At 60.1% G+C, this 13,402-nt stretch overlaps 1 protein-coding gene across 11 annotated transcripts in view; it reads right to left on the reverse strand.

Annotated features, from left to right (window-relative positions):
- Sema4a (semaphorin 4A) overlaps window positions 1–10,775 on the reverse strand; it is a 26,445-nt gene extending 15,670 nt beyond the window's left edge. The window contains exons 1-9 of one of the 11 annotated variants that reach the window (XM_019210601.2): window positions 10,680–10,752; window positions 5,377–5,456; window positions 4,477–4,644; window positions 2,914–3,074; window positions 1,892–1,954; window positions 1,682–1,780; window positions 1,381–1,483; window positions 389–505; window positions 49–173 (exon numbers count right to left, since the gene is read on the reverse strand). In XM_019210601.2, the coding sequence (XP_019066146.1) occupies window positions 49–173; window positions 389–505; window positions 1,381–1,483; window positions 1,682–1,780; window positions 1,892–1,954; window positions 2,914–3,074; window positions 4,477–4,615 (807 nt within the window). In that variant the 5' untranslated portion in view covers window positions 4,616–4,644; window positions 5,377–5,456; window positions 10,680–10,752. Of the gene's footprint in view, window positions 1–48; window positions 174–388; window positions 506–1,380; window positions 1,484–1,681; window positions 1,781–1,891; window positions 1,955–2,913; window positions 3,075–4,476; window positions 4,645–5,367; window positions 7,904–8,079; window positions 8,189–10,679 lie in introns of those variants that run through there. The other 10 variants (XM_019210600.1, XM_019210599.1, XM_010643820.3 and 7 more) reach the window with 10 other exon arrangements.
- Window positions 10,776–13,402: the final 2,627 nt, after the last annotated feature.

A 13,402-nucleotide genomic window follows, 5' to 3' on the forward strand; every position in this document is an offset into this window, starting at 1 on the left:
CTCCCATTGGCTCCCGCCAGGCCGGCCCCGCCCCTCCGAGCCGCAGACCTTGCAGACTTGAGCCACGCGGGACGTGCGGAGCTTCTCGAAGAAGTCGAACTCGCTGGCTGTCTCCTCGAAGAAGAAGTAGACCACCTGGGCAGAGGGGACTGCGGCGACGAAGGAGGCATCCGCTGCGGGGGGAGCGGAGGGTTAGGGCGCTGGCTGCCCGGAGCCCCCTGGGAAAACCCTTGGACGGCTCTGCAGAGCGGGAGCCCGCGGAGGGTGACGGCGGGAGTGGGAGGGCACGTGCGCGGTAGACCCCGGCGCCTGGCCGTCGGTGGCCGTCCAGGGCACCAAGGTGATGAAAGGGCAGCAGTGGGTGGGGGGCCGGGGGCCGGGTCCTTACACTGCAGCCAGGGGAGGAAAGTGTCCGTCTTGAGGACGGGCCGGGAGCCCAACGTGCGCATGAGGATGGGCTCGCTGCCCAGGAAGTTGTTCATGGTGCCCGAGAACAGCATCCCATCTAGGCAGGGGAGAGCCGCAGGGGAGTGTAGCGGGCAGAGGCCGCCCTGGCCCCTTCCTTCCTTCGCACTCCCTGCAGAGCCCCACACCCTGGGCACCCTGTAAAGTTCCTCTGTCCAAGGGAAGTGACCAGTGTGGCCCTCTGTGCTGGCGCTTTTCCAGGCCTTCTCTGGCTACTCCCTCACAAGCCCCCGAACCACTTGCCAAGTGCAATCGCTCATTAATTCCAGAAAGGAACTGTTTTCTGCCTTCTACACCTTGGGTCCTGCCCTTCTTTTCCTGGAACGAATTCCTTGTCTCTCTACCTATCTATCTTAGAGTCCTGCTCAAAAGTCAAAGACTGCTGGGCATGGTGGCACAGGCCTGTAATTCCAGCACTCAGGAGGCTGAGGCAGCAGGATCACCATGACTGAGGCCAGCGTAGGCTACATGTTGAGTTCAGGGGCAGCCTGAACTGCATTGCAAGACCCTGTCTCAAAAAGCAAAAACAAACAAACAAACAAACAAAAAATCAAAGACCACCACCTCCAGGAAGCCAGGACACAGGGCCGTGATTTCGTCTCTGTAGCCCCACAGTACCCATCCCAACGGCTGGCACGCCAGAGCAAACGTTCACACAGCCCGCATTGCTTGGACCAGCAACTGAACCTCAGGCTTCTCCTCTGCCCGATGCCCTCCCTGAACCCTCACGCCTCTCTTTCCTCATCTCTCTTTCCACTTCCTCTGTGGCCGGTTCAGTAGGAAGCCATAGTTGGGGAGCCTCATGCTCCCCCTGGGCTGTGCCCGAGGCTCCTCCCGTTTAGGAAGCGCCACCCTGTCACGCATTTCGGGACCGAGAAGGCAAGTGCTGGCTGGGCCGGGGAGGCCGACACTCACCCACCAAGACAGCAGTGTGCTTGTGAGCAGGGTCAAAGGGACTCTGACCTTTCCCCTCCGTCAGCTTCTCTGACACGGATGACAGGAAAGAATCTTGGAGTCCCTAGAGGGAGGAGAGGCTGGGGGACCCAGGACACCAGGGTCTCCCACCTGGGAAATGAGGGGAGGAGGGAAGGGGACCCCGAGGGACATTGGTTCCTGAGGGCCCTGAGGGACCAGTTCTCCAGAGCCACAGGGGTTCGGCTGCGGGGGAGTGAGAAGGGCTGACCGGGGTCCTGTGCCTGGGTGTCCCGTCACTCACGATGTAGGTGCAGGCGGGGCTGAAGGCGAAGGTGCCACAGGCGTAGAGATGGGTGGCGTTAAAAGAGACCAGGACCCGGAGGAAGTTGAAGCACTCGGTCTGGGGGAGGCGGAGAACTCAGGCCCTGAGGTGACTCCTGTGCGGGGCCAGCTTCCCTCCCTCCCTCCTGAGTGCAGGGCAGGGCAGGGCAGGGCTGGGCCCGCCCCTCACCTCGTTGCTCTTCTTTTTCAGGGCACACTCCCGCTTCTTGCTCTCGCTGGCCGGCCAGAGGACCTGAGCGGGTGGGAGGGTGGAGATGGAGGGGTGGGAGGCCTTCGGCCCTCTGTGACCACTGTCCCCTTGGCTCACCAGCAGGTGTGGTAGACAGGGACACACTTGTGGCCAGCAGCACCAACTTGTGCCCGGGTCATCACTCTGATAACAGTGACATTCACTGGGACAACGCTCCCTGACAGAACACAGCCTAAGGAAGCAGAGCTGAGTTCAAATCTAGCTCTGCCACTCACCGACTGCCATCTTGGTCAGGTGATATGGGCTGCTGCTGGGCACAACTGGGCCACGTACATGCCTGCTTTTCACAACAGCGGTGTTCTTCTGTCACCCTTAAAGAGTCTACTTTTTTTTTTTTGAGATGGGGTCTGGTTGTGTACTTCAGACTGGTCTTGAGCTCACTATGTAGCCCAGGCTACATATGTAGCTCACTATGTAGTCCAACACTCGGCGATCCTCCTGCCTCAGCCTCCCAAGTGCTGGGAATACAAGTGTATGCCACCACGTCTGGCAGAGTCTACATTTTAACCAGCACCCATATTCTCAAGTGACCAACAGACTCCACGTTGAAAATAAACCATGGAATCGACCAGGGATTGCTAGCACCTCCCCTCCTTTCCTCTCTCCCATTGCTCCCATCAGGACGGAGACGATGGAGACAATAACAGAGAAGCTTCGAGGATTTCTACCAGTGGGTGGCTATCAAGTTATTGGTACAATTTTAGTCAGTGTGTAGCTGCTGTGTCGGTGGTTTCCACTTTGCCACTTAGCAGTTGATATCCAACCAGGGACACCGGTGAGTCGTGAAATCGCAGTCCCGTTTCTCATCCGTTGCCCGTCGGGACTTATGCAAAGAGAACTGCTGTTGGCTGCTGATGGCAAACAAGGCCACTGGGCCGTGCTCCTCCGAAGGCCGCCCCTCCTTGCTCCCCGCACACACCCAGCGTCCCCAGTATCCTCACCATGTTCTTCAGCCGTGGGGCTCCGGGGTGCTGGACATCCAAGGCCAGAACGGCCTCCCGGGCGCCCACGTACAGTGTGTTCCCGTCACCGCTGAGGAGCAGGGTGTCGAAGTCTCGGAGGCCCTTCTGCTGGAAGAGGCTCAGGCCCCTGCGTGGGTCTCCTGTGGGGAGCGGAGGGCAGGAGAGAGTGGTGAGGAGCCTCTGGCTTCAGGGACAGGAGAGGGAAAGGCTGGCGGCTGGACCCCCTGGGGTCACCGGCAGCCCCCTCACCCCTGCCCTGCTGCTGTCCCCGGAGCTCCGTGTGGCGGCCCGGGGCGGGGCCAGATGTGTAGACAGGAAACAGACGGGCCCAGTGGGTGCTATTTCAGCCTAGGGGCTGCGGTGAGGGAGGGTGCACAGGAAGGTGTTCACAGCCACAGGCAGAAAGGGTAGAGGGGGACAGGATTGTGCGGCAGGGCTGTTGGGGGTTTTCACTCCTGTTTCCTTCCCCTGCTCTATTACAGGACATTTCCACTGCTAGAAGCGTGTGTGACCTTTCTGAGGTCCGCGTGGCACGCCTGAGTGTCACCTCGGCAGGAGAAGTGAGTGGTGGGGCCCTGGCCCTCCCTGGGCGTGCATGGTGTGGAGGGGGTGCGTGTGCCCCATCCTGCCCCACCGCTGCCTCGGAGCCTCGCGTTTGCAGCCACACCTTGGTGCTGCCCGTCCCCTCCGGAGGCCCAGGGACCCTCGGCCATGGAGTGCAGTGGGAAGGGCTGCAAGGGTAGCCCTCCAAGCGGTGTCCAGGCAGCCGGCCTCCCTGCAATGCACCCAGCCTTAGTGACTGAACCGGTCACCCAGCCTGGGCTGGTGTCAGGGTCACTCTGCTTCCCCCAGAGGCTGTGAGCTCCTGGAGGGCAGGGCTGGGCCTGCTCTCTGCCCCCGCCTCCAACACAGAAGGGGCCTCCCCACGGCAGCCGCCTTTCCTCTGTCAGCTTGCGAGACGCGTGTATGCCCGGGAGACTGGCCCCTGTGCTCCCGCGGGGCTGGGTCCTCCCGCAAAGCCTCTCCTGGAGCTGTGGCCATGGCCCCACAGCCATGGTGGGAGCCTGCAGGCTGTGCCGCGGGGTCCCGGGACCTACGTGCCAGCCGGGCACCCCAAGAGCTCATCCTGCCGGGCGTGGCATGGCCAAGGGGTCTCTGTGGTTAGCACTGGCTCAGCGCACCCTGGGGCACCAGGTCTGCAGATGAGCTGCTAGCGTGGGCCTTGATTTTGGGGAAATTGGGGTGTGAAAGCACTTGGGGTTTAAGGTGCCCCTTGTGGTGACAGTGACAGTTGAAATGTGGAACTGCCCTGGGCCCCGGCCCTCTTGCTTCCCTTCCTCTGTGCATTTCCATCTCTCTCTCTCCCACCTCCTCTCTCCGCTGCTCCCTGGCATCTTTCTGGGCATCTTTATTTGGGTACCGGGGATCAAAGTTTCTGCGCATCTTATGTCTCCGTGTCCGCCTGCCCCTCCCTCTGTCCCCCCTCCCTTTGTGCCCCACTCCGGCTCTGTGTCACCACCCCTCCCGGTGCCACACACTCACCTGCATCGTATCTGACCCTGGGCATGGGCCCCTGCCCACCCTCCCCGGCAGTCGGTGGCGGCAGCAGAAGCAGGAGCAGTTGAAAGAAGAAAAGGCCCAGAAGGCTCCAGGGGTCCAGGCCCAGGGCTGGGAGGGCCATGCTCGGCCAGAGGCTGTCACCAGATGGCTCTGGGGAAACAGGCACCGGGCACTTTCTGGGTGAGCTGTCCTTACCACATCCCCCTGGGCAACCAATCGCAGAGCCCCAGGGAGCAGAAGTGTGCCTATGTGTGAGTGTGAGTGTGTGTGTGTGTGTGTGTGTGTGTGTGTGGCCACAGGGGAGGGGAGAACCCTGAGTCTCATTCCATCCCACTCTCTGGCCTCAGTCTGTTGCCTCAGTTTCCCTTCTCAGCGCCCCCTATGCTGACCCTTCTGGTCCCTTCTCACGGACACCTCTGCTGAGCTGAGCCATTTCTCGCTTGCTGCACTGGCAGGGAAGTCCCTTGTGCCTCCTTTCCTCTTTGGCTTTTCCCTCTTCCAGAAACCAAGAGGCCAGGAGACTCCGGTGAGCGAGATCCTGCACTCACGGGAGACTTGCTTTGGAGTCCTCTCAGCTGTGTCTCAGATCTGTCACGCAGAGCCTCATACCCACGCCAGACCCAGCAGGCACCCCAGGTGTGAGTGGACTTGCTCTGACCAGCCCCTAGTCCTGGGAGCCTCGGAGCTTTTGACCCTACCTGGCTCTCTTCTTCCAGGAAGGCCATGCATGTCCACCCACCGCTTGGCTAGGAGGGACAGCCTAGGCGGGAGAGCGGGCTTCTCCCAGCCTCTGCAGCCTGTCTCTGTGCCCTGTGCCTGCCCCCGGGCTCTGCTTCTCTCCCCATAAGGCCGCCAGCCCCAAGTCCGTCTCACCTCACATACCCCTCGGCCAGCTGTGGTGAGAAACCCGTGTCCAAACTCTGGGACAGGAGTGCCATCCAAGGGAAAGAAGGACGGGGTTCCTGGGACCCGGAGGCAGCAAACAAAGACTCAGCCTGGCTGGAAAGGGAGCACAGCACTCCAGGCACCCATCATGCCAAAGCCAGAAGCACCAGGAGCTCTGCGCCAGGGAAACCAGAATTTCCACCTCGAGTTGTGACAGATCCTGGCTTGGGCGGAAGTGGTGGAAGGGAGGGGAAAAGGCTGACCTGCCTGGCAGGAGACACCTCTCCCTCCCTCCTCTTGCTCCAGACAGAGTTTAAAAGGTCTTTCTAGGCCACTCAGCCACCCTCTGCCTCTGCTACACTGTATCCAGCCTGTCCAGCCTGGCTGTGGTTTCCTCCCGATTGAGATTTCCCAGAGGGGGGACTCAGCATTGTCTTTCGGGTCTCTCCCCTCACTTGTGTATATTCTGGGTCTCACCACTCCTACCTCCTGGGAAGTCCCTACAGTACTTTAACCTGCAACCTCCCACTTTTAGCTCGGCCATGATCTATAAAGGACCATATTAGGCTGTTCGCCAGACTTGGCTGAGGAAGTCCCCCCACAGCGTCACCCTGCCATCGTCAGGACGCCATCAGGAGAGGGGAAGCCCAGGTCGTTCCCCAGATGAGCATATGCTCCACAGGACGCACTTCTGAGGGCCCTGGTGCTGGCTGCCAGGGCCTCCCTAGGGGAGCCTCATGGGCAGCCTCGTGACGCCGGGTTAATGAGGCTCCAGGCTTGTGAAGCGGAGAGGCTGCTGCCCACTCGGCCCGTCAGGTGACTGCAGGGTAAGAGCCCTCGTCCTGCCCCGCAGGGCCAGCTAACCCCAACAAATGCCCCCGCCAACTCCCAACTCGGGACCACGCTGCTCACCACGCATGAGAAGCCCTTCCCGAGCGTGACCTCCACCCTTCTGCATCCAGGGACGCACCTCATAGGGACTCCCTGCCCAAGCCACCCCTTGGTCTTCTCTCTCCCTCTGCACCCAACATGGCTCAGTTCCCCAGGGCTGCTCTGGGACAGAGCCCTCTTGACAACTGTTGCTGCCAGGACTTGTGTGCGACCCCCACGCTCTCCCCGAGGCTGGGTGCCAGGTCCCCGCCAGCTCTCTCAGAGTTCAGGAACATTTCCATGCTCCTGACCCAGTCTCCGATGTGGGAGGCTGCATTGCCCCAGGCCTTTCTGCTGGAACCCAGTGGCTGATCTGGGTCACAGGGAGAGGCTCTGATGGGGAAGTAAAGGGGGTTCCAATGGCACCTCCCTGTCCCCTCTGTCTGCCCCAGGTCCAGTCCCACTTCAGTGCCAGGCTTGATGGCCTGCCCGTGAGACCCAGCCTTCTCCGAACCCAGACCCCTCTCCCCAGCCCCTCAGCCGAGCCAGATACTTGGCAGGTAGGGCCCCAGCCCTCCCCACAGTGTCACCCGGTAGGTGCCTCCACGATGCCACTTTACAGAGAAGGAAAGAGGCCACACAGCTCAAAGGCAAGCTGAATTCAGATCTGCTCTGTCCAAAAGGAATCCTTTGCCAGCGACACGGCTCCTGAGCCCTGTTCCCTCAGCCCCACCTCCCCATCCCTGCTGGAAATTACTCTGGAGCCATTTGGTGTGGAAGGGGGTGTGAGGGGGATGGCGGCAAGCTCTGTCTTCTCTGAGCTAAGACACAACACCACTGGGGGCAGGAACGGGGATCTGCCCCCCAGTAATGTGCCCCTGACACCGGGGCCTCCCGGCTGGGTGGGCAGGTGAAGCCCTACTCTGTGGCCGGGCCCCGAGCTCAGAAGGGCCCACGCGCCACTGGAGCCTCTACTCTTGTTGTCTTGAAACTCTTAAGAATTTTAAAACCAGGGCCCCACATTGTCATTTTCCAATGCACCCCACAAATTACACAGCAGGTCCTGGCTATCAGGAAGCTCAGAGCTGGCGGCCCCACCCCTTCCTCACTGTACAATGAGGAAACCAAGGCTGGAGAGGAGAGCCCAGCTGGCCTGGAGTCAGGCAGTGGCCAGCTGGGTGGCAGGGTCAGATGTCTGAGGACAGGTGCTCGTCTCTCCTGTCTGTCCCTCCGCCAATTCTTCTACACCCTGGAGCCCAGCTTGCTACAACACTGAGTTCAGCCTCTGCCTGCCTGCAGGGTCCAGCCCCCCTCCCCCAACTGGGACAGCAGAGCTTCCAGCCAGGCTGGATGTGGGGGCGGACCGGGACGTGGAAGAGGCAAGTCCGGGTTCCCTCAGGGCCTCCAGCACCCAGGGTCTCCGCAGAACACCCCAGGGAGGAGGGCTTCCCCAGGGACCAGGCAAATCCAGCTCCTCCTCCTCCTCCCAGCATGAGAGCGGCCCTCAGAAAAGCAGAGTCCTGGGTAACATCTGCTTCCTGGCTCCCCGTCCTCAGCCCCTTTTTCTAGTCACAAAAGAGTCAAATCAACTTATACATGCCGTATCGTGTCAAGTGTCTGCTGTTACAGGCGCCAGGAGTTCCCCACAGCCCACCCCAGTCCCACCTGACCCTTACCCAGAGCCACCCAGCTCCCCTCCTCCTCGGTGGTGCTGAGGAGCAAACACAATGCCCGACCCCTGGGTCGGCCCCTCGGGGCAGAGGGCAGAGCAGCGGCAGACAATGGCCTCCCCCTCCCTCCAGAGCCATCAGGGGGCTCCCTGCCCCTTACCTGGAGCTTGGGCTGCTGCAGTGTTTCCCCCCTGGAATGTCAGGCAATCGGTTTCCCACAGCCTTGTCCCTGCCACACCCCCACCCCCATCCCCAACCCCATCCCACCTCACTGGTCCTTAGTCACCATGGCAACCGCATCTCTAAGTGGGAGGGACCAGAATCTCCCCATATTCTTCCTCCTCCTCCTGTGCCCCACTGTGTCCCACCTTCTGTGGCTCCTGGAGCCACACATGTGGGAAAGGGGGGCTCCAGATGTGGGCACAAGGGGCGGAGGGGGTTGTTAGCCCCCTTCCCGCCTGAGGCAGGCGCCACTGGGCAGATGTCCCCAGCCAGTTTAGGGAGTCAGTGGGGCCATTTCCCCCACATGGCAGCCTCTCTGGGAACTGTGTGTATGTGAGGGACACACCTGGGCTCAGCTGGGCCCCATGCAAACGAGGTTCACCAGGAGGACCCAAAGGAGCACAGAAAGGAGCCTGGGGTCAGGGTCTCTGTCAGGAAGCCTCAGCGGCCTCCCCTGCTGCTGTCATCCTGCCTTCCACAGAGGGTCCACCTCGGCCAGGTTCCGCCTCTTCTTCCTAAGCCACCCCCGAGGCCTGTGAGGAGGGAGAGGCTGGCGTGTCTTGGGGGAGTGGAGGCAGGCTTTCGAAAAGAGCTCTGCAGAGGTCTAGGGAGCCAAGGCCTGAGCCGGAGCCTTCCTCACTGGTAAGCTGAGGCATGGAAAAGCCCCTTCCAGGCCGGCTCCCAGCATGCAGGAGGACTGTGGGACAGCAGCACGGGAGCCGGGCACAGCGCTCGAGAAGCTGAAGCAGGAAGGTCACAAGTTTGAGGTCCGTCTAGGCAATTTAGCAAGACCTTGTTTTAAAATAAAATACAAAGCGATAGGGATTTAGCAGTTCCACAGCCTGCCTTGAAAGCGCAAGAGCCTGAGTTTGATCCCTGGTACCAAAAAAATAAAATTTTTAAAAATGCAAAAAGAGGGGCCGGGGATTTAGCTCAGTGGTGGAGCACCCAGGTTCGATTACCAATACGGTAAGAAAAGACAAGAAGCCAGGTGCGGTGGTGTACACCTATGATCCCAGCAAAGGGAAGGCTGAGGCGGGAGGGTCGCCTGGAGTCTGAGGTCAACTTGGCCACATAGTGAGTTCAAGGCTGGACTACACAGTGAGACCCCACCTCCAAAAATATTATTTATTTATTTTAAAAATGAAAGAAGGAAGGAAGGAGAAGGCACCACGAGGCCAGGAGCGAGAGTCCTGAATGCCCAGCCCGGCTGTGTTTAACTTGCTGTGTGATCCCAGACGCAGCACTTGCCCTCTCTGATTCACAGAAGTTAAAAAATGGCTTTTCAGCCCACCTGGGAACAGCAGGGCTCCTCTCCAGACTCACTAGCGTTCTTTGAGGAGGAAGTGAATGCTGAAGGCTGCTGGGAAGAGGGTTTCACAGGACAGTTCCAGTTCCCTTTAGGCCTAGGGTGCTGGGCAAGCACTTAGGGAGGGGCGAGGAGAGCACGGCATGGAAGCAAAGCTGAGGGAGCAGCTGCTCTCGACCCCTGGCTGCTTCCAGACCCGGCTCCCTCACCGCCCTCAGCACCCGCCCAGCTCAGGCGCTGCCTTGTGCCAAGGTCCTGTCCCCAGCGCAGGGGGAAGAAACCATTTGAGAGGGAGAAGGCAGGGCTGAGCTGAGCTAGTCCTGAAGCAGGAGGGGTCCCCGGGGTGTGCTGAGGACCCCACCTCCATCCTTTTCAGGGAAGTGGCTCTGGCCAGGTGGCAGAGGTGGAAAGGGGACGCTTCTGAAACGGTCCTAGGGAATGAGGGAACCCACAGTCTCCCTGCGGCCCTTCATTCCGGTTACCCAGCCGGACTTGAGGGCCCCCTTGGCCCGGCAAACGAACCCAAACTTCCAGCATCAAGTGGCCCTGGTGAGCACAAGGGCTTCTTTCAAGGCAGGGCCGCAGCCATGGTGGAAAACGGTTCTAGCAGCCTGGACGCAGCTCTCCCGCCCCGGCCCTGTGCTCTGCCCAAGCTCCACTCCTCTGTGGCACAGCGCACAGCTCAGTGTCCTCCGCTTTGCCTCTCCTCAGGCCCCCACCCGCGGACGTAGGTGCTGGGCTGCGTGCTTGACTGTGGGGAGATGGGGAGCGTGGAGGAGTTTAGCAGATAAAGGCCCCAGGGAAAATGAGATAAAAGAGTAGCCGGGGGACTTGTCCACACCCACAGTCCCTGCACTTGGGTGGGAGGCTGAGGCAGGAAGATCATAACTTCAGGCCCAGCCTGGGCTGTGTAGCAATTTAGTGAGATCCTGTCTCAAAATAAAGAATTACAAAAAGGGCTGGGGACATAGCTCAGTAGGAAGGCCCTGCCTTTAACACTCATTACCGCAAGGAAAAAAAGAAAGAAAAGAAAGAAAAAGAGGGGCTCAAGCATCCTGCCCCTCAAGAACCCTGGCACTACCGTCTCCCAGCCAGGCCACAAGGCCACCGCTGCTGTTAGCCACCGAGGTTGGCTCAGGGACGCCCATGTCCACGGTCCAGGAGTCTCCATCCCAGCGGCCGCCCACGCCCACGCCCCAGTCCCTTCCCCCAGCACGTGCCAGCCTTACCCCCAGCCCGGCAGTGGAGAGCCAGCAGGCTTCCCAGACTTCAGCTGAGTCTGTGTGAACAGGGCCCGCAGGGGGGCGCCCCAGTTCCCAGGCAGCTCTTAAAGAGACCAAGAAGATTTAGCCAGGGGCAGCTTAGGGGGTGAGTGGACAGCAGAGAGGGGCGGGGGACTGGACTGCTAGGGGCAGCAGGGCAGCCCATGGCCTCCGCCTCCCCCCTCCCCAGGCAGCCCGCCCTCCCCACGTGCCCAGCCCCTGTCCCCCATTCTCCCTGGGTTCCTGCCCGCTCCCTCCCCTCCCCCATCCCACGCCACCTCCGTCTCCGGTGGGAGCTGCCAGCTGGCGCTGACTGGTACTGGACCCAGCGGATTGGCCTAAGAAGGAGACAGGAACTGGGGCCTGGCCCCGGGGAGAGGCTGACCTGGAGGGCTGCCCCGCTGGGTGGGTGGGGTGGCCAGAGGGGCTCCGGAGAGACGTCCAGCTTGTGCCCCCCACCGGATCCACCTCTGATATGGCGTGGAAAGGAGACCGGACAGGCACCAGTGCAGGGCCCTGGAGGTGGAAGGGCAGGGGCACCGAGGAGTGGGAAGGAAAGACAGAGACCTGGAAATCTGCACTTCTCTGTCACCCCTGCTCACAGGGCCCGCAGAGCCCCACAGGTCCCCGGACGCGGTGCCCGGGCAGCCTGGGAAGGCTCCGCAGCCCCACCTGGACCCCACACTCTGTCACCCACCTGGAGCAGGGCTTCCCTGCACACCCACGGGACAGACAGGCCTGCCCTGCCCATCACACCCCGCTGAGACCCTGCCCTGCCGGGCTCTAATCCCACAGGCCGAGCTGCCACAGCATCCTCAGGCAGTGGGAATCCCGGGAGGCTTCTGGTAAAACTCTCCCCGCAGGGCTCCCAATTCACTTACAATGGGAGCCATACAGTGGGGTGCACGCCCCCGGAGGCTGAGGAGGGAAGACGGATAAGTTCAAATCCAGCCTAGGCAATTTAGCGAATCAGCGAGACGGTGTCTCAACATAAAAAATTAGCTCAGTACAAAAGCCCTGGGTTCAGGCCCCAGTGCTGCCAAAACAAAACGTTTTAAAAATTAAGAAAGAAAGAACAGCAGTAACCTGCCCACTAGTGGTGACAGCGCAAACCAGTCCCCCTTTTGGAAGTCAGTGGCGACCTGTGCCTCAGAAGCGCTTGCACCCCCAAGGCAGCTGACTCCACGCTTCCTTCAGGTCCTCGGCCTGCGCGCAGTCAGGCACTGCACAGGTTCCTGGGACTCGTCACGAACAAGACAGAAATACTCACCCTGGGGTGCATGTGCTCTACGGGAACAGAAAATGCACACGCATGTAAAACACGCTCATTGGTATGGAGACCGTAAAGAGTGGGTGGTTCTGCTGTGGTAGGGTTCCAGACGTGGAGACCCTGTCATTTCGTAACATCCAGTCAGGGAAGGCTTTGCTGGCCGATGACATTTGAATAGAGCCCGCAGAGAGTGAGGGACGCAGACATGGGGCTGGAGTGGTGACCGAGGAGATGGCAGCACTGGGGGTTTCGTGGCTGGCGTGGCCTGCCCTTGTGAGCAGCTGTCCTTACCTGCAGTGGGTTAGGAAGGCTGGGAGTGCCCAGGGGGGAAGACTGAACTGCTGCGGGACCTTGTGGAGAAGGAGCTCTGCCGAGCAAGGGTGCAGGCTGGCCTGGACACCAACCCTCTGGTGGGCCGTCCTGGTCCAGGATGCGGCTGAGAGGGGAAAACGGACTGGACCCCACATCACTGTAAAGACTGAAATAAATAAAGCCTGGCGTGGTGGTGCATTCCTGTAATACCTGCACTCGGGAGGCTGAGGCAGGAGGATCACTGTGAGTTCGAGACCAGCCTGGGCTACATACTGGGTTCCAGGTCAGTCTCAACTACATAGTGAGACCCTGTCTCAAAAAAACAACAAAAAAACGGAGGCTGAGGCAGGAGGATCACTGTGAGTTCGAGACCAGCCTGGGCTACATACTGGGTTCCAGGTCAGTCTCAACTACATAGTGAGACCCTGTCTCAAAAAAACAACAAAAAAACCAAACCAAAACAAAACAAAAAAAGATTGTAAAAAATCACCGGATCCGGGGATGGTGGCATGCACCTGTAGTCCCAACTACTCTGGGGGCTGAGGCAAGGGCCTGAGTTCAAGGCCAGCCTGGGCAATTTAAGGAGACAGTATCTCAATCATCAACATAATCATCATGGTCGTCGTCCTTTTTTTCTTTTGTTTTGGGCCAGGGTCTCACTATTAGTTGAGACTGACCTGGAACTCACTATGTAGCCCAGGCGGGTCTCAAACTCAGTGATCCTGCCTCAGCCTCCCGGGTGCTGGGATTACAGGTGTGCGCCACCACACCCGGCCCGTCATAGTCCTTAGTACAGTGCTTGCTTGGGATGTGCAAATCCCTGGTTTAATCTCCAGTACAAAAAAAAAAAAAAGTGTAAATACATTTTTGAATACATTTAAATACAAGTTTAATCCAGACAGGATTTGCCAAGGATTGTTGTGGGGTCCGGGAGGGCGAGGGGAGCGGAGGACGACTTCAGGGTCGGCAACTGGAGAGAGGGGCGGTCAGCACACACTGCGAGAGGCTGCGGGGCCTAGAGGCCTGAGCGCGGCCGGAAAAGGGAATCGGGCCCGCAGGTTCGCGCAGGGCCCCGGAGGAAGCGGAAGGAGCCACAGCGCCCGAGCGA

The sequence above is a fragment of the Fukomys damarensis genome, unplaced genomic scaffold (assembly GCF_012274545.1).
Source record: "Fukomys damarensis isolate Sample0158 unplaced genomic scaffold, DMR_v1.0_HiC HiC_scaffold_33, whole genome shotgun sequence".
NCBI classification, from domain to species: domain Eukaryota; kingdom Metazoa; phylum Chordata; class Mammalia; order Rodentia; family Bathyergidae; genus Fukomys; species Fukomys damarensis.